At 33.9% G+C, this 18296-nt stretch overlaps 3 protein-coding genes across 7 annotated transcripts; 2 read left to right on the forward strand and 1 right to left on the reverse strand.

Annotated features, from left to right (window-relative positions):
* Positions 1669 to 6935, forward strand: LOC109333187 (chitinase domain-containing protein 1). The gene is made up of 8 exons (XM_019568519.1): positions 1669 to 1940; positions 2032 to 2105; positions 3173 to 3253; positions 3664 to 3748; positions 4273 to 4370; positions 4889 to 4976; positions 5422 to 5776; positions 6520 to 6935. The coding sequence occupies exons 1-8, from the start codon at positions 1728 to 1730 to the stop codon at positions 6771 to 6773; spliced, it is 1248 nt and encodes a 415-aa protein (XP_019424064.1). The 5' UTR covers positions 1669 to 1727; the 3' UTR covers positions 6774 to 6935.
* Positions 7470 to 12577, reverse strand: LOC109333194 (cyclic nucleotide-gated ion channel 1-like). 4 transcript variants are annotated; one of them, XM_019568549.1, is made up of 9 exons: positions 12564 to 12577; positions 11466 to 11574; positions 10546 to 11110; positions 10068 to 10280; positions 9674 to 9972; positions 9455 to 9566; positions 8886 to 9122; positions 8323 to 8714; positions 7470 to 8013 (listed from the first exon to the last, which is right to left on the reverse strand). In XM_019568549.1, the coding sequence occupies exons 2-9, from the start codon at positions 11492 to 11494 to the stop codon at positions 7710 to 7712; spliced, it is 2151 nt and encodes a 716-aa protein (XP_019424094.1). In that variant the 5' UTR covers positions 11495 to 11574; positions 12564 to 12577; the 3' UTR covers positions 7470 to 7709. The 4 variants fall into 4 exon arrangements, with proteins under 4 accessions (XP_019424094.1, XP_019424103.1, XP_019424077.1 ...); XM_019568558.1 differs by lacking the exon at positions 12564 to 12577 and adding an exon at positions 12390 to 12554 and having other exon boundaries at positions 7470 to 8010; positions 8320 to 8714; XM_019568532.1 differs by lacking the exon at positions 12564 to 12577 and adding an exon at positions 12390 to 12553.
* On the forward strand, positions 14258 to 17261 carry LOC109333214 (protein SDE2 homolog). 2 transcript variants are annotated; one of them, XM_019568570.1, is made up of 4 exons: positions 14290 to 14317; positions 14368 to 15034; positions 15931 to 16534; positions 16846 to 17261. In XM_019568570.1, exons 2-4 carry the CDS (start codon positions 14379 to 14381, stop codon positions 16990 to 16992), a joined length of 1407 nt encoding a protein of 468 aa, XP_019424115.1. In that variant the 5' UTR covers positions 14290 to 14317; positions 14368 to 14378; the 3' UTR covers positions 16993 to 17261. The 2 variants fall into 2 exon arrangements, with proteins under 2 accessions (XP_019424124.1, XP_019424115.1); XM_019568579.1 differs by having other exon boundaries at positions 14258 to 15034.

Raw genomic sequence — 18296 nt, forward strand, 5'->3', positions numbered from 1 at the left:
AGGATAGAGGATCCAAATCCAAAATCGGATGATCCATTCTCCTTTTTTTGTACTACTAAGGGTATCTCCCACCTTTTGAGTAAGAAATAATCTCTTTCGGGATGTGTGATTGTCTCTCCCAATAAGTGTCGCTCTTAGGAATTGTCATCCTGAGGACCTAGTGTGGTCTTACACCATTAAACCAACGCTTTATTGGCTCCTTTGTCGTTACACGACATGCCTTCACCTCCAATTGTGTTATTACTTACTAAGCATCATCATTTAGCTTAATCATTCTCTCTTTGTACTATTCTAATGAAAACATGATTGAGCAACATCACGAGATTGACTAATGTCATTGTATTAGTCCTCAAAGTTGTAATGAACATTACGAGCGACATAATTAGTATCACAAGTTATAGAACCAAAAATCGGAGTTATTTTGTCTTCTTCAAACCCACCACATACTAGCTATAAATGGCTGACAATTAGCAAACCCAACACTCTGAACCAATCAAGACATGAACAATTTGCTTAGCCCAAAAGGAAGGGTCATGAAATCCTAAATGTTGCCACATTGAATCTTCACAATTTCTAAATGTATGAAGGAGATCTTCTATTGCACTATTACACAAATTGCAGATAACTTTGTCAACTTTCTCTTATAACCAAATTAAATCAGTTGGAAAGGATTCATGAGCAGCCAAGCAACTAAAAAAACTCATGTAATCTCCACATCCAACTCTATAGTATTTAAATAACATTATTTAATTTAAGCTAGTAGTAGTTAGAGTTCACCATATAATAACATGAAGTATGGTTATCTTAATTCCAACAATCATCTAGTGGTAGCTGAAATCGGTATATTTTCAATCATATTGATTTGAGTTGGTATCATATTACAAAAAATTGAAATCCAATGAACCATCTTTTCATAAGTAATTCATACAAAGCAGGATGTCAGTTACTGATATTTACAAAGCCAATGTTGTGCATAAGGTGTGTATCATAATACCGCATCAATCGCCGCAATTGTGGTGTGATAATGGATCACAATAATGTGACCATAACAGGTCACCGCATTTTGACCGCACCAGGCTGCAAGACAATCGCATCGGGCTGTATTAGATCGCATCTATGTGAAAAATATGTTTTTACTCACAAAATAATTCACACCACACTGGCCACAATCCTCGTCGCGACAACCACAATGACCACAATTACAATAACGAGTAACTTCCCACACAGAAGCCAATTATGATACCAAAAGTATTTTCCACTGCCTCCCAACAAACTGGATACTTCTTTAAACTCATTGGTTACTTTACATAAAACATTAAATTATCATTTTTTTCACCTCATGTTTTTTGAACCTTACCCATTTGGTTCCTAACAAAATGAAAAATGATCCCAAAATTTTTAAATTGTGGTCAATTGTGGGTTTTTTCAATTTTGTATAGAACAAATTGAGAAGGTCGGAAAAAAATGAAAGAACTAAAATGAATTTACTCAACATCAATATAATGATATATTGTTATACTAGATCCTAAGGTATTATACTAGACTAAATATCAAAGTTTTTTTTTATGTGAATGGCATTGTTGGCTCCAAGGTCCAAATAAATATTATGGGTTTGTTGATTTAAGTTATGATGAAGTCTTAAATCTTAATATTTACAAAAATCCAAAGGTGACCCATTTAATTTAATTTATAAAATCGAAAGTGGGTGAGAAGAAATTAGCACCAATATGGCGAAGGTGAAGAAGAAGACGGCGAGTTCCGGTGACCGGGAACTCAAACGAGTTGACTCAGTTCCCAATCGCAATAAATCTATCATCACCACCATCATCATCATTCTGTCTTCCATCATTGCTATAATCATCGCTTATCAGTTCAGACAATCTTCTTCTTCTTCTTCTGTGTCTCACACAATCGATGCTAATTACCAAAATATCCTCACTGTAACTCTTATTCTTTCAATTATTTTACTTTTATCAATTTTTCATATCTTCAATTTTAGTTTAATCAGTGTATTTGTATGTAATGAAATAGGAAAATGCAAGAGTATCACAAAATTCTTCTCATCGCCATTATACTTATCCTGTTCTTGCCTACATTACTCCCTGGTATGTTTTTTATTTTAGGTTTTTTTTCAGATTTCAAATAGCTCCTTTAAATTATTTTATACTTTTAAGTTGGTCATGTAAGTTGTTTTTATTTGTAGCGAAAAAACTATATTTTTTAATGGTACAATTTAAAAAATTAATAAAATGGGTTTTGTGAATATTTTCTTCTGAAATCAATTCCATTCAAAATGTTAATTTTAGTTGATGAGTGAAGAGATAATAGTTTTGATGGTGCAGTGATAAGTTTTCTTTTTCCTAAATTATTTGAAGTGATAGTTCATTAGGAGGTGTGAAAGAGTATATTCATCCGTGAATAATTGAATGTCAAGGAAAACAATTGGAAAGCTACCCTGTCTGAGCTATTGATTTTTTGTGGCGGATTGAAAAAAATTTCCTTTCGAAATGCATAGGCTCAAATAGGATGATTAGAGATATCTTCTTAGTGTTCCACTGTCCTCTGTGGTTTCCAAACTCCAGAGCATTCCACCAGCTTTTGGCGACTTTCACTTTCATCCCGATTCACCGCCTATGTGCCCTTTACACCCATTCATTCCGAGGGTGAGGGATAAGGGGGGAAGCCACAAAATTAAATGGAATGTTGTACATGAGTAACATTGTATTCCTGGCTGATGGATGTATTCCTATGGTATAGTTCCTTAGTCTATAATCTGTATTATTCTTAAACATGGAACTTGCTTTTATTAGAAGCTGGTAAAAACAAAGAAGTATAGTAAGTAACTGTTTGATCCAATCTTTAATATTTTCACAATCTTGTTGAAAGATTTACTGTTAGCTTGAAATTTTTTTGCTTTGTTTGTTCCATCATGGTGATTTTGTTCCTTGTTTTGGTTATTTGTAAAAACTACTTGAAGTCATCTACTTTCTGACATGTGATCTAACTTTTAACTCTAGTGTATAATTATATTTCTTTATGTTGAAAGTAAAATTCATTTTTCTTATCTGTTATGGTGAAATAATTCTGTTTCCCCTTATGTGTCGTTCTTCCTGTTGAAGACATCTTTATATTTATCATTCATGTGTATTTCCAAATATGTTAAATATTGCAGGAATTCTCGGGGTTATGAAATGGCAAAGAGGTTCAACTCTAAGTTTACACATCTATCGCCCGTCTGGTATGATTTAAAGAGGTATGTACCTCATTCCTAACTTCTGATTGAAGAATTAGAAAAACAGGGGCAGAGTAAGAACTACCAAATTCCTAATCCTCCATGTGCCAGCGTGTCAGGCCTTTCAAATTTATTTGGAAGTATACAAAAAGGTCTGTTAGCTTTAGATTGTGGTTTGAGTATTTCCTTGTCATTTTAGGCCAGTTTTTTTATGACCCATTTACCATTTTGTTCTGAGAGATGGTTCCCTTTGAGAAATCGGATATCTAGGCTTGGTTTGAACATTTTCTATTCTCATGTATGTTTGTAATTTATTCATACACTTAAGTTATAGTGAATAGTTAATGATAAAACTGGGGGTATTAAACTATTAATTAGTTAGTTTTTATTATACTGCTATATGGTTTTGCTTCATCAGTTGTTATTGCCAGCCAACAGACTAGCTTAGTTCTAGAGGGGAGACATAATGCTGACAAAGGATGGATCTCAGAGCTTACAAAGAGCGGAGAAGCTTTGGTAAAATGAACATGTTCTCTACTCTTCAACTTATTTTCATCTCGTCAGTCATAAATTAAATGTCTCCTTACTCCAGAAAGGCTTACACTTTACACATCTTATTTTCATTTTGAAATCTATGTACTTGATGACATTCTTAATTCTGGCTTTGTAAACTAGAAAGTGGGAGTTCTGTATAGCTTGCTAGTTGGGAGTGATGCTGGGTTTGTGAGAATATATATCTTCTTAAGAATTTTATGATAATAAATATATTTTCAGCTGTGAAGTGCTTTCCTAGTGGCTAATGAGCTTTGGGGCAGGGGAGTTTATGATCTGAATTGTTCTTAAAGTTGTTGCCTATTTTAACCCTCATCCCAAGTAGAAGTCTCCAGACCAGTCTGTTTTGGGCCATGGATGGGCTACAAATGTTTCCTTCCCGTATGCCAATGGCTAATCTTATTTATGATATCATTAACTTGTCGGACCTAAAACTTGTTTAACTGTCCTGAGATTCTTGTTTATTTTTCTCCGTTCCTTGCGTGTAGATCTTGCCTAGAGTTGTTCTGGAAGCATTCCCAGCAGAGCTGGTAAGAAAGAAGAAACTAAGGAACAAGGCTATTGACCTTATAGTAACAGAGTGCAAGTAAGTCCTCTGATTATTTTTCTAGATATATATCTTGTGGTAAGTGCATTGTTTGGACTGATTTATTTCCTATATGCTATGAAAACATCTGATTTTGCATATTTCATCTGCTACTAGAATGAATATTTATCTCTTGGTTCCTGCTGCAAATGACGTGCTACAATGAGTGCATCATATACTAAAAAGGAATAATTAATGCAAATATAATTCTTGTTTAAGGACAAGACAACTAGACAGTTGTGCGGTTAATCTTAATTGTTCTTAAACCAGATATATTATTACCAATAACTAGCCAAACATGATTTTTAGTGTATTAGTGTTTCCTTCACACATCCAAAGGCCTTATGATACACAAGTTCTCCCACTATTGCAAATCCGTTAGCCATATACTCCATGGATATCAATTTAGTTGTGGTAGCAAACATTTTACATTCTAGAACCATAGGTTAAGCATTTTCTTCTTAATATTTCTCTTCGTTGTGCTATGATTTCTTTTTCATGCCAACATTCTTCTGTAGGGAAATGGGATATGATGGTATTGTCTTAGAATCTTGGTCAAGGTGGGCAGCTTATGGTATATTGCATGATCCAAGCATGAGGAATTTGGTGAGCATTTGATCCTTATAGTCTTCTTCAGATACTTTTGATGCAGCTAAGCGATAATACGGAACTCAGCCCACGATTCATAGGCTAAGCTGTTGCGTTTTCTACCACGCTGTTGATTAATTAGTGTTTCTTAGAAGGGGTAGGCAGACATTTATTGTTTATATTACAGTTGCCGATGCTTACTCTGAGTGTCGTATGAGGTGGTTCCCCTGCCATATGGATTATGAGCCAAATAACTAAGTTCTCTGCCATTTGAGGCATACCGTTATAAAATTAAGTTTCATTTACATGGCAATTTTGTTATGTGATAGTTCCATCACCATATATACATTGCCTTGGAAATAAAGGAAATTGTAAATTCATTTGTCATCTTTCTTGAGACAAATCTACCTATTTTGAATTTTTCTCATTATAGTAGTTGATATGGTGCTTTCTTCTTTTGCAGGCACTGCAGTTTGTAAAACAGCTTGGAGAAGCACTGCATTCCATAAGCAGCAAGCGAAACAGTGAGCAGCAATTGCAGTTGGTGTATGTCATAGGTCCACCATCTTCTGAGAAGCTGCAGGAGCATGACTTTGGTCCTAAAGATCTTGAGACTTTAAGTGAAGCTGTGGATGGATTCTCATTAATGACATATGACTTCTCTAATCCTCATAAACCAGGTCCAAATGCTCCTATGAAATGGATTCAAATTGTTCTACAGCTCCTCCTTGATACCTCTGGCAATAGAGTCAAAAGCCTGGCCCCTAAGATACTTCTTGGCATCAACTTCTATGGAAATGATTTCTCCCTTTCAAGTGGTAATTCCTTTGCTTTCTTTTCTTTCTTCAATGTCATTAGAAAAAAGACCCAAATTTGTTTTTAAAATTTTACATGGAATACTTTTAGTCCCTGACAAATGCAAAAAATTCAAATTCATCCTCAAAGATTTCAAATGATGGTCAAATTTAGGGACACTTTAGTTCCTATCAAATATGAAGTTGACTGTCATCTCAGGATCAATTCGGGATTTTTCATTTTTTTTAAGGATCAAAAGTGCCCCGTGTAAATTTGGGTCTCTTTTCCTAATATAAATGATGCCAACATGAAACGAGTAAAAGGCCAAGTTGGCCCCTCATAAAGAGAACACATGGAAACTTTTAGTCCCTAGGAAAAAACTAATATTTAGTCTGTCAAGATTAAAACACATGAGACACTTTAGTCATTCCCTTCGTTTTCATTAACGTTTTCAGGGACCAATTTGGTTAACTAATGATTTTGTCACAGACCATGTTGATACATGATTCTCTTTTTTTAGCATGCCCCTAAAAAAATTGGAAAACTAAACTATCTCACAACTAAATGTTTAGAATTTTGAAGGACCAAAAGTGTCTGTGTTCTTTTTTTAGGGATCAATATGGGTCTTTAATCTTAATATTATTTCTTACTTAATTGCTTGATTGGAACATGAGCACTGTCCTAAGCCATTTTCTTACTTAATTGCTTTAATCTTCTTTTTTGTGGCATTTTTTATTTACATATTAAGTGAAATTTGAGAATACAGATTCAGGTGGTGGAGCTATTGTTGGAAGGGATTACCTCACATTATTGGAGAAGCACAAGCCTGAACTACAATGGGATAAGAACAGTGGAGAACACTTTTTCTTGTACACTGATGACAAGGATATTAAGCATGCAGTGTTCTATCCTTCTTTAAAGTCAATTTCTTTGAGGTTAGAGGAAGCCCTTTCATGGGGTTGTGGCATCTCCATCTGGGAAATTGGTCAAGGTTTAGATTATTTTTTTGACCTTCTCTGAAAATAATGTGTTTTGATGTTTTAGATTGCTTCTAAGTCCCATGTTAATGTTTATCCAAACTGTATTGAGTTTAACCAACAACAAAAATTTAAAATCGAAATCTTTTTAGTTCAATAGTTGTATGGAATGCTAAGTTACAGCTTGTGATATGGTGACATAGAAAAAGTGATTATCCAAAATGTTGACAAAAACAACTGATGCAAAAAAAATAGTTAATTAAAAGCATTCTTTGTATACAACTTATCCTTTCTTCTTCCTTATTCTATTTGTGATTAATCCCACTTACTAAAACTCACCTTCTTCATTCTCCAAATCATTAAGAACCATGCAAGCACAAGTTATGAAGATTGAGGAATCACAATATTATTAGAGTTTAATCTAATCTTTGTTTAGCTTATTTGTTTTATTTTTAATTTTACCACAACTCATACTGAACTTTATTATAGCCTAAATACATGGTAATAGGGTAGAATTAGGGTAATTAAATTTCTCATTTTTTTTGTGTACCAAAAAAATTCTTATTTTAATTAAACTAGTGATGATGTGTCAACATTGATTGTATCATCATTGGGCACATAAACGAGTATTTACAATATGTTTCATGCTTCATTCAGTCAAAAATTGTATTTGATACTCAATGAAAACTAGAGATAAATAAACATCACTCCTTCCTATAATTAACATTACTATCTCATCAAATTTTAAAATTCACTTCATAATTATTGAAGACAAAATTGAGTATAATATATTTAAACATTCTGAACTAGTGCAATTTCCTAGTACATATCCACATATAGTTTTGCACCAGTTCCTAAAACAACACTTTCAAGTTACACATTTCCCATGAAGTATACATAACATTCATGTGCATGTTTTCAACTAGTTTATATCTAACATTAGACTTGTAACAAATAAATTGCTTATAACTATGACACTCTAGTCAATCTGAGTTGTGAAATCTGGCTCAGCTGGTTTTGGAGGTAATAGAGGTAATAGTCTTTGTGGCAATCTGTTGCGTTCCCTATTCTGTCTTAAGTTTCTTAATGCATTTGCAGCAAACTTTGATGCATACATGGTTGCACCAAGGCTTATTGAGTTCCCACCCTCATTTGCTAAAACATCTTGCAGCCTATCTTCGGCTTCCCGCAATGATCTCTCATTTTTCTTCTTCCAGTATCCACGCCAAGCTACTTGTATGAAACATGCAGCCCATGTCTTCCATTGCATGGAATAGAACCTGCAAAAACAAACACATTGTTGGTTAATTTAGTTTGTGAAGTATATTTCCTTCTGTTTTCATTTTTGTAAGTTTACCTAAGAATTTGTTGTAGATATGTACCATAATTTGACATGTTCATAAGCATTACCTCTAGTGTTTTTATGAACACTGACATTATCAGTAACTTACTCTAATAATCTAAATATAACTTATAGATTAAATAATTTTTGCATCTTGTTTGTTGTATATTTTGCTGCACTTTTCTTTAAATGGTGCATCATCAAAGAGGAAAAAAGAGAAAGTAATTGACATGATATCAAGGCTTACTTAAAAGTATGTTGGATCTGTTTACTGTGAAGACGACGAAATTGGGAAGCAACAAGTTTTAAGTCATCAGCCATAAGAGCAAAGGTTTCAACTTCTGATATAGTTTCTACTGTTCTAGTTGAAATTGGTAGATTTGAAGATGAGTTAGGATCCAATGCCCATGTTAAAAGCTCTTCTCCACAGAAGTCACCAGCTTTGAGAAGTAAAGAGTTGAAGAAACCAGTTCTTCCACCATTTGTTGTCATACTTGCGAGGTTTCCGCGTATAATGAAGAGCATTTCATCAACCGGATCTCCTTCGCGAACAAGGTAACTCTTCTCTGTATAAAGGACAGGCTTCAGTCTATCGCACATTGCATCCAACAATTGCTCATCCATTTTCTCAAACATTGGCACCTAAAGAAAGTGCACTGAAGTTAGATACAAAATGTTGAGTATATTCAAGTGTGAAGTTCCACATTGAATACGAGGACTCTATCCGTGCCCTGGTAAGTTGGAGGCTCTAAGATCGCGGATGAGACCAACAAAACATAAATAGGTAAGAAGAGGATTATGGTTGACACTCACTTTTTTAACCAAAGCTAAGCAAAGATGGCGCTTTAGGTCCCTTCTGAGATCTTTAGGGAGGTTACAAATTAATTTCTCCTCCTCAACACCCCTATTTTCTTGCCATTTGTATTGTTCATATCGTCTCACTCTTTCCTTCAACTTCTCAGGTAGCATACGGTGGGACATCCACCGTTCTGTGTCTCGCCTCTTCACTCTCATCTCTTCAACTCTAACAGTTGTAGATTGCAGATATTTCTGTAATAATATTCAAAACAACTCATGTTTAATAAAAATGTTAACTAACACAGCTAGTTATCTTTAAATCTGTAAAATGATGCAAATTTTGTTTTCAACACTTTGGTGTCATTTAAGTAGTCAATCATTGGGATCCAATGATTCTTTAAAAGGATCTTCTTAACATAGCCACTTAAATCAACATTTGACATGTATAAAGTTGTAACAGTCATATTAGAAATAAACCTATCTTTAGAAATGAAAAATTCTTAGGTAAGAACTGTTAGAAAAAGTTCTGGCTATAACCAAAGTCAATCTCTCCATATTAATAGCACAACTATAAGAAAGAATACCTGCATGTTTCCAATAAGCAATGAGAATAAAACCAATCCAAAGACAGCAATGAAGATAGCAAAGGTTATCTCTGGGACATAGGTACTTGTCTTGAGGTTTTGTCCTAGAGAACTGCAAAAAGTGACAAATTTTATTACTTTTGACATGCTTTTGATATGTTTTTAGCCCTGTCTAATAATCTGGTATTTAAAGCCAAGAACACAAGATTATTCGCCAACCTTAAGTTTCGCAAACCCCACCAAAAGCAGTAGAAGAACTTCTGAGGAAAATCTGTTGTCGATTCTACCACCCCTGATCCTAAAGCATCAAAATATATTCCAAAGTTGAAGACACTTCGGTCCTTGATTTGATCAGGGTCAACAAAAGAGCAAGTACTACTAAGAAGTTGTATGACAGTTTGGTTCCGGTGCCCACAGCCCAAGTATGACTCATGATAGATCGAAGCACTCTTCATCTCTCGGCTCCAACACCGCACCTCTGATTCTATCGAAAGTAGATACCAATTTGCTCCGACCACCTAATAAGACACATGTTTTTTGGTGATTAAAAAACTTAGCATGATAAATAGGAACATAGATAAGATTTTAAGTAGTAATAACAAATTGAACTTACATGACTTGCAAGCATATAGAGAAAAAGATTATAAACAGCGCCAGCCCATGCTGTCTCAGTCAATATGCCAGAAGTTCTAGTTACTTCTTTGAATAATGGATAGATCCTCAGAAGTCTTGGCACATATTGGATTAGTACTATATACTTCAGCAAATCTTTTGCAACAAATGGAACTGAGTTTTTCAGGTTTGGAATTATAGCTAAAACAACCACCTGAAGTGTTAAAACATCATAATCAGATTAAACTGAAAAATATTGTTACAAATGCCTCCATTTCTACTACCATGGTACTTATCATAGGAAAATACTAAGACATTGTTCTTGAAGCCTAAGGAAACAACTTTTTCATCTCTCTTTTAACTAATTCAAACCATTCCATGTTTTTAATTAGAGTCCAGATATTGATGTAAATCTGTGTATCTGTAATCTATTAATTCTAGGCAATTCATACTTAAGAATGATCTGAAAAGGTTGATACCTGTGGAAGTGGAATAATTGATACGATGTCAATAATGAAGTGAGAACTTAAGTATCTTTTAATGATAGCCATCGGATCCTCAATAAGCTCTCCTCTTCCAAAAACACGAGAAGAAGGAGCGATAAACGCGGTACGAAATTGAAAGATTATGCGAAGAACGTAAAAGATATCAAAGAATGTCCGAAGAACACTAGCGATAATCTGCAATGCTCCATCCAAATCGAGACATTTATCTTTTTCCTTGATCACGGGAATGTAAAAGAACAGCGGATCGACAGAGATAGCCATCACACATGTTATTACAAAAATTTTGTTCCATTTCTGAAGGACTTCCCCTTGTGGATCAAAAATTTTGTTCTTTGAAGCCACTTTTTTAGATTGTCCAGAAGCACTTATAGGATGAACAGTTGAACCTTTTTTCAAGTTCTTCATCTTCTCTAGCACACTGTCCAATTTTGTTCCAATATATACACATGCTCTAGTTCTCTTTTTATGATGAAATCCATTATTAACTGAACCCTCCTGATCTATACTAAAAGATGACTCTGATTTCCAATCCTCAAATCTGAAGAGAAACATAAACTTAGCAAGTTAAACTAACTATCTACCATATATATATATATATGATCATTCATCTATGCAAAGGGCACTTGATGTTTGGCTACAACATATCCCATGATCAAAATGATACCATGATCAAATATAATTAGAGCACAAATCTCAGTTGAAATATGTGTGCTAAGAGAGTAAAAAGGGCATTCCAGTGCACGGGGCTCTCCTACTTAGTATGATCTGTGAAGGGTAAATGTATGCAGCCTTACCCTTGCAAATGGAGAGACTGTTTCCGGGATGTGCGTGAACATAGTACTAAAATTAAAACAACGGAAATATTTAGAATCACTATACTTGAGCATACTAACCTTACAAATTTAAGCCCCTTTGCGTTCATGATTAAACTACTTGTGCATCTAGTGAGAGCAAGTAAGGTTTGAGGAAAACACTCTAATCAGTGCAAGAGAAGACTCAAACCTGCAAAAATCAAACAACAAATAAGAAACTCATTCACTTCCAAAGTTAAAATAGCGTAAATTGTCACTATTAGAATAATCGTGTCTAACTTCACCCAAAAGCTAGCTCATAAGATGAGAAGATTACCAAAATCATTTGAAATGGTTCATTACTCATATGTTTATGATATCTGCGAGTGACCCAACATTATAATGGACTTTAATACATATTAGAAATTTGGAATAGTTGAGCTAATTCTACCCCAAAAATCTAGCTCCTAGAAGGTAAATTGTTCAAGGCATTATACATGACTTTTCACTCTATACTCAACAAACATGGGACATAAACACTTAACAATAACAAGAAAAAACCGGTGAAAGTTAGAAAATATTGAAGTTATAAAAAAATATAGCCATCAAAATCTTGTATAATAATTAAATTAAAGCCAAGTCAAACTCCAAAGTCAAGCACTCACCACACCAACCAAATTCAGCTACTGTCAGAAATGAATTTGCAAATAAACCATAGGACACGCCAATGTTTTAAGAGACAAAAAGAAACATATGCTATGAACAAAGTGGAACTAGTCATTAAAGAATAAGATGATTGATCACATAAGATAATCATTAAGTAACTAACATGATAATACAAATGAATTGTAAGGAACTTTCAGGTAACAAAAGTAAACAAACTTATAAGTTTTACCAGGATGTTTTTTCATATTGGAAAGAGCAAACCCACTTTTTGTTTGGTTTCTAAGGATGCAAGAAGAAGAAGTTGCATGAAGTAGATAAATAAAAGTTTGCTTTTTTTATTAAGGATAAGTAAACACTAACCTTCAAATATGGCAGAAACTATATGATAAGTGCAAAGATAAAGTTGCAAGGTGAATTGAGAGTTATATGTGTGTATGAGAGAAAAATACTGATGTTGTGGAATTCATAAATGATAAGGAAAATGAAAGAGGAAGGGACATAGAAAGATAGAGGAAGAACTAAGACTTAGACTACTTAGACTGATTCAATGTCAGCATGGTAGCTTCTACACAAATGAAACTATCAAATTTTGATTACTTATTATTATTATTATTATTATTATTATTATTATTATTATTAAAGAAACGTTAGTATGTTAGTATCTTGTGATTGATAAGATTTGAACCTTTAACTTCTTTATTGTTATATTCTCTAAGCTTTTTATTCTTATCACTTGACCATATTATTACTCTACTTAGTTATTATTATGATATCAGGAAATGAATTACTTATTAATATGTTCAAGTCTTGTTATCTTTGAATGTAGGACACTTTGGAAAATTCTTAGCAAAAGTATACAAAACCTCATCTAAATCTAATTTCCATATGTTAATAGTGTCTTCCATTCTATATCAAATCTATGGTTTTGATTGATGGATGCCCAATTACCTCAACTTATAATTTAAGATGACAAAGACTCCTTCCTTGTATACTCAAAATAAAAAAATGAATAGAGATATAATAATAATCAAACTTTAATTTCACTGGTTGAACCTATGTAAGGGTTAAACCAAGTCATAATATTCTTTTCACAAAACATAGAAGACGTAGATAAAATATAGTTTACTTTAGTTTGGTGGATACATTAAGAAGTCTGATGCAAACTTTTTATGTGGTCTGACTCCAATTTGGTTCAGGTTTTTTAATAAAAAATAACAAGTCTAATACACTTTTATAGTATAAAGTTTACATATATATTTCAAAATAATAAATTTAATATGTTCACATAAAAATTAATAAGTCTATTCCAATACTACTTGTACCAAGGGCATAGAATCAAACATTTATTTGAACATTAATAATACTCATTTAAACTGAAAATTAAAATGATAACAAAAATACAAACAACCAAAAAATAACAATGATAACATCATCATAATGTTAATAAAAAGAAAGTGTTACGTAATAAGTAACAGAGTATAAAATACGTGCATTAATAGTATAAAGATTTACCCACAATCAGTACATCATCTATTATTGATTTTAACTTTTATATAAATAAATGTCAATAATGATTAAAAATGAATGGTGGACGATGTGTAAAAGTGTAAAAATCAGTGTATACCTATTTTTTACTAAGTAAAAACACTTTTCTTATATGTACTTGGTATTGGTAGGGGTGAGCAGGATCCGACTCCATCTGCTCACTCGTTATGGTCGTGTTCAAAAATTAGACCTGGTTAATATCTAGGACCGGGTAGAGACCAAACATGACCCGCCCAACCCGTCCCATGATCACTCACTCATCATATTTGTATGTCTCTATTCAAATATTACAAAGTAATAACATATTTTTGGTCAAAAATATTAGTGATTCTCTAAGTTTTTATCATATATACATAATACATGATTAAAAATATATATACATATATCATTTTATATATTAAATTACATATTCATAATAATATATAATATTGAGAAGATGTTATCTAAAATGAGTATATATGATATTTAATTAGATCTAAGGTCAGGTCAAGTTTAAAGAATGACTCGATCGATATTTAAGAGTCGGATTAGCTTCATGTTTAGACCTGTGTTCAAAATATGACCCGATCAACAAAGATAGGATAAAGACAAGTCTTAATCTCTCTCAACCCATCTCATGCTCACCACAAGTATTCGTTTGGTGTGTATCATGGTGTCTAAAATTGGAACCAAAAACTAATTCATGATCGAAACAATTTCAGTATTTCGTTTCAATTCTCTCCTTCTCACAAACCCTAATTTCCCAAAATCTCAAGTCGTTACTTTTCCAAATCCCAATTTCTTTCTACCCACACAATTTCAACAATGGAATCTACCGATATGAAGATCTACAATCTCTTCGTGAAACAATTAAATGGCAAAACCCTAACCCTAAAATTCCAATCCCCCAAAATCTCCCCTAATTCCATAAAGCACCGCCTTTTCCACCTCACCGGAATCCCCCCACACCACCAGCGCCTCCTCACCGGAACCCGCCACTTCTCCGACGCCGAAACCACCACCACCACCCTCTCATGCTCACACAACAGCAACACCTTCCCCACCGTCCACCTCCTCCTCCGCCTCAACGGCGGGAAGGGAGGGTTTGGATCACTCCTCCGTGGTGCAGCGACGAAGGCAGGGCAGAAAAAGACGAACAATTTCGACGCGTGCCGCGACATGAGTGGGAGGAGGCTGAGGCACGTGAACGCGGAGAAGAGGTTGCAGGAGTGGAGGGAGACGGAGGAGGAGAGAAAATTGGAGAAGGTGGCGGAGGAGTTTTTGAAGAAACAGATGAAGAAAGGGAAGAAGGGGAAAGGTGATGGAGAGGCACATAAGTATGTGGCTAAGTATAGGGAAGAGAGTGACAAATGTGTTGCTGATGTGGCGCTTTCGGTGAAAGAAGCGTTGATGAATGGTAATAAGGGTAAGAGGAAGGGTGAAGAATGTGTGAAAGGTGATGCTAAGAAGTTGAAGATATGGTGAGTGATTAAAATCATTTTACTTTGATGTTTGTATTTTTTGTTTTAGTAATAGTTGTTGTTTGATTTTTTTATTTTACATTGTGGTGATGATGTCTTTCGATTAGCCGACCCCACCTAATGGGATAAAGGCTTGGTTGTTGTTGTTGTTGTTGTTTTTATTGATGATGTCTTTCGATTAGTAGGAATTAGGAAAGATACCTTAAGATGGATGAAACTTATCCCAAAGAAGCAACTTAGTTGATAGTGGTGCACAACATAAAGTGTTTGAAACCCCGATAGCTGCACAATTTTCCCTCTCCCTTTCTCCGTCAAAAACTATGCCTATGGAAGAAGAAAAGGATGGACGAATGTTTGAATTGTTTGTTATGATAAGTGGTTAAGCTTTTACTTTGAGGTTTGTAAGTGTCTGGTATTGGTTTTAGATTGTGGTGATTTTGTCTCTTTAATGAGTTGGAAACATGATTCAGGTGTGTCTGGAAAATCGTGTAGAGGGCTTATCTGGGCATATGAAAATATATCATAAGAACAGCTTATTTCAATAAGTTTGGTTTTACATTGTGATGATCTTATCTCTTGATTAGTAGAAAATACAATTGAAGATGAATGTTTGAAACCTTATATAAATGTAAAAATAGTATATTTTAAGCTGATGTGTTTTTTATGGCTATTTTCACTATAATAGATGAAGTAAGTGCTGGGTTATTAAGATCATATCATGTAGGTAAAAGAGTGAGTTCGATATAATTATTCTCTGATTATTCCATGTGGTGTTTTTTATCTGAGTATTTTTGTGTTGTGGTTCCTTGATAAACCTTTGTGGATTTGGGTGGTCAAGGAACTGTATAGATGAATGTTATGGATTGATGTTGATATTAAGCTGTTTGGTTTTCTAGGATGGGGAAGAGAAAAATGAATGAAAGTGACAGTGATTATTCCAGTGGAGAAGAGAATGATGATGAGGGGAAAAAGGAGAAATCCATTGTATTAAATAGCCAGAATGAGTCGGACTCAAACAAGGATGAAGGAAGTTCAGGTTCAGTGACTGGTAATAAACAGGGTGTAGACTCTTCAGGTGCAGGCTCATGTGAAAGTGGATCTGAAGAAGAGAAAGAAACTGTTGTAGAAGTCAAAGTGGAATCTATTGGACCACAAAGTAGTGATACTGATCAGGTGAAACTGGGTAATGCTGTTGAGCCTGTGTTATGTGATGAGGCGGTGAACCCTGCAACTATGGTTTATTCAGAGTCGGTAGTTTCTGGATTTAGTGCTGAAGATAATGAACATCATGATGTCAATGGGGTTGCCTCTGAAAAGCTTGATGGATCAGTAAGTCTAGCTTCAAATATTACAAACTCAGAAATTGTGAATGGTGCAAGCAAATGTATGGAAGTTGATCTTGAGAATAAAACATCTGTAAATGAAGAAACCCCACCAAGCATTCCAACATTAGAGGAGCCTCTGAATTTTGATGCTTTTAGTTCAGCTGCAGAACTTGAGGTATATTCGCAGAATATGTCACAGCTATTTCTGTCGTGGCCCTTCGTAATGTTTATATGCTGCTTCATTTATATCTTGAATCTGTTTTGATGAATCTAGTCTTACATAATTGAATAGAATGTTGAGACAAACTTGTAGTTTTAGTATACTTGACTAGTCATTTTAATTATACATAAGTTATCTCATTTATAAATTATAATCAACTTATCATGATTCATTTCTTAGAGCCTGCAGTTTGATTACATGATTCAAACTTGATTGTAGATAAGTTTATCATGATTCATTTATTTCCCTTGGTATGGTTTTGACAGGTTCTTGGTATGGAAAGGTTGAAGTCTGAACTGCAATCACGCGGGTTAAAATGTGGAGGTGCTTTGCAGGAGCGTGCTGCTAGGCTTTTTCTTTTAAAATCTACCCCACTGGATAAGCTTCCAAAGAAGCTGCTTGCAAAAAAATGAAAAGTACTTTGAGATGCATCTGTCTGTTGAGTTTTCCCTCCTTTGTACAGTATAAGAATAAGTACTATATGTTGTTCTTTAGCAGTGAAGTGTATCTTGGGGAACAAACTAATACTTGCTTTTTCTTTTTCTTCTAATGTTCAATATTTGGAGCATATTCGCCATGACTAACAGACAAATGCAACTGAAAAATGTAAAACTTTGTAAGTCTTGTGTGCTATCAAATCATGCACTTTTCCAGTTTTCCTTTTGGATGTAAAATGGTATTATAAACTTTTGAACTGCACTCAAGTTCCTTGTTACACCTCAGTTAGAAACACTCTATGGACCTTGAGCTACAGTAGTATAATCCTATTCTCTAGTAGGATATTGGTAGTTACTCAACAGTTTTTGAGGACATACCCACAATTTGTTGAGGTTATTAACAAATCTTTGTGTTTTGTATCTCTTTTCTATTCTTTTTCTTTAGGTTGCTTGTTGCCAATATGAAAGTGTTCGCACTCCAAATATTTGCTATTAGTAATAGGGGAAGGGAGATATCTCTTGTGTATGTAATATATAAGAGAATCACGTGTGGGGATGAACAGGTTAAAGTGATTTATGAATTCGAACATTGTATTTGAAGAAAATCATTGTTAGGAGAGCTCAAGTGTGGATTGGTCTGACACAAAAAAGAATCTCAAGACCTATTCAAACATCCAGTCAAATTATTAAAAAGACATAAAATTAGGAAATTAGGGTTGAGTTTGGTTCGACTTTGATAAGAATTTGTTTGGATTGAAATTTGACTTGAGTTTGAAATAAATTATATTTCCGGCTCGAATTCGGCTAAATTGAAGTTTGTGAAGTGTTTGAATTGGTTTGATTCGTCCAGAGTTCATGAACTATTTACTTCAACTCCTTAATTTATGTGGTTAAGTTCGTTAGTTCGAATGATGATTATGGATTTAATATATATAAAATTGAAAAAAATTCTATATGCATGCATACATATATAGTAGATGTGACAAAATTATTCATAATTCATCTGTTAGAGCTAATGGATTCAAATGATATAATTCAATGGATAATATTAATAATGGATTGATTCAAATTCATCTATTATATCAATGAATATATCTATTTGAATGGATACTCAATCCATCCAAAAAACAAAAATTCAAAAAATGGTTTTTTGCTTTTCAATTTCATTAAATATTTAAGAAAATTAAATCTAAGCAAATTCATCTATGATTCCCACTCTCACTTTTAACATTTATCATTTATAAGACATGTGTATGGAATGTAGTTAATGTTAAAAGTTT

Source organism: Lupinus angustifolius, chromosome LG02 (assembly GCF_001865875.1).
Source record: "Lupinus angustifolius cultivar Tanjil chromosome LG02, LupAngTanjil_v1.0, whole genome shotgun sequence".
In the NCBI taxonomy this organism is placed as follows: Eukaryota; Viridiplantae; Streptophyta; class Magnoliopsida; order Fabales; family Fabaceae; genus Lupinus; species Lupinus angustifolius.

Excerpts from the sequence above, each read along its gene's own strand:
- LOC109333187 (XM_019568519.1), top strand. The coding sequence starts at position 1,728 with ATGGCGAAGGTGAAGAAGAAGACGGCGAGTTCCGGTGACCGGGAACTC. Across the intron at positions 1,941-2,031 it reads ATTACCAAAATATCCTCACT|GAAAATGCAAGAGTATCACA; the intron begins GTAACTCTTATT and ends GTAATGAAATAG. Across the intron at positions 2,106-3,172 it reads CTTGCCTACATTACTCCCTG|GAATTCTCGGGGTTATGAAA; the intron begins GTATGTTTTTTA and ends TAAATATTGCAG.
- LOC109333214 (XM_019568579.1), top strand. The coding sequence starts at position 14,379 with ATGGAATCTACCGATATGAAGATCTACAATCTCTTCGTGAAACAATTA. Across the intron at positions 15,035-15,930 it reads GCTAAGAAGTTGAAGATATG|GATGGGGAAGAGAAAAATGA; the intron begins GTGAGTGATTAA and ends TTGGTTTTCTAG. Across the intron at positions 16,535-16,845 it reads GTTCAGCTGCAGAACTTGAG|GTTCTTGGTATGGAAAGGTT; the intron begins GTATATTCGCAG and ends TGGTTTTGACAG.
- LOC109333194 (XM_019568549.1), bottom strand. The coding sequence starts at position 11,494 with ATGAACGCAAAGGGGCTTAAATTTGTAAG. Across the intron at positions 10,281-10,545 it reads CAATTATTCCACTTCCACAG|GTGGTTGTTTTAGCTATAAT; the intron begins GTATCAACCTTT and ends TTAACACTTCAG. Across the intron at positions 8,014-8,322 it reads AAACAGATCCAACATACTTT|CAGGTTCTATTCCATGCAAT; the intron begins TAAGTAAGCCTT and ends TGTTTGTTTTTG.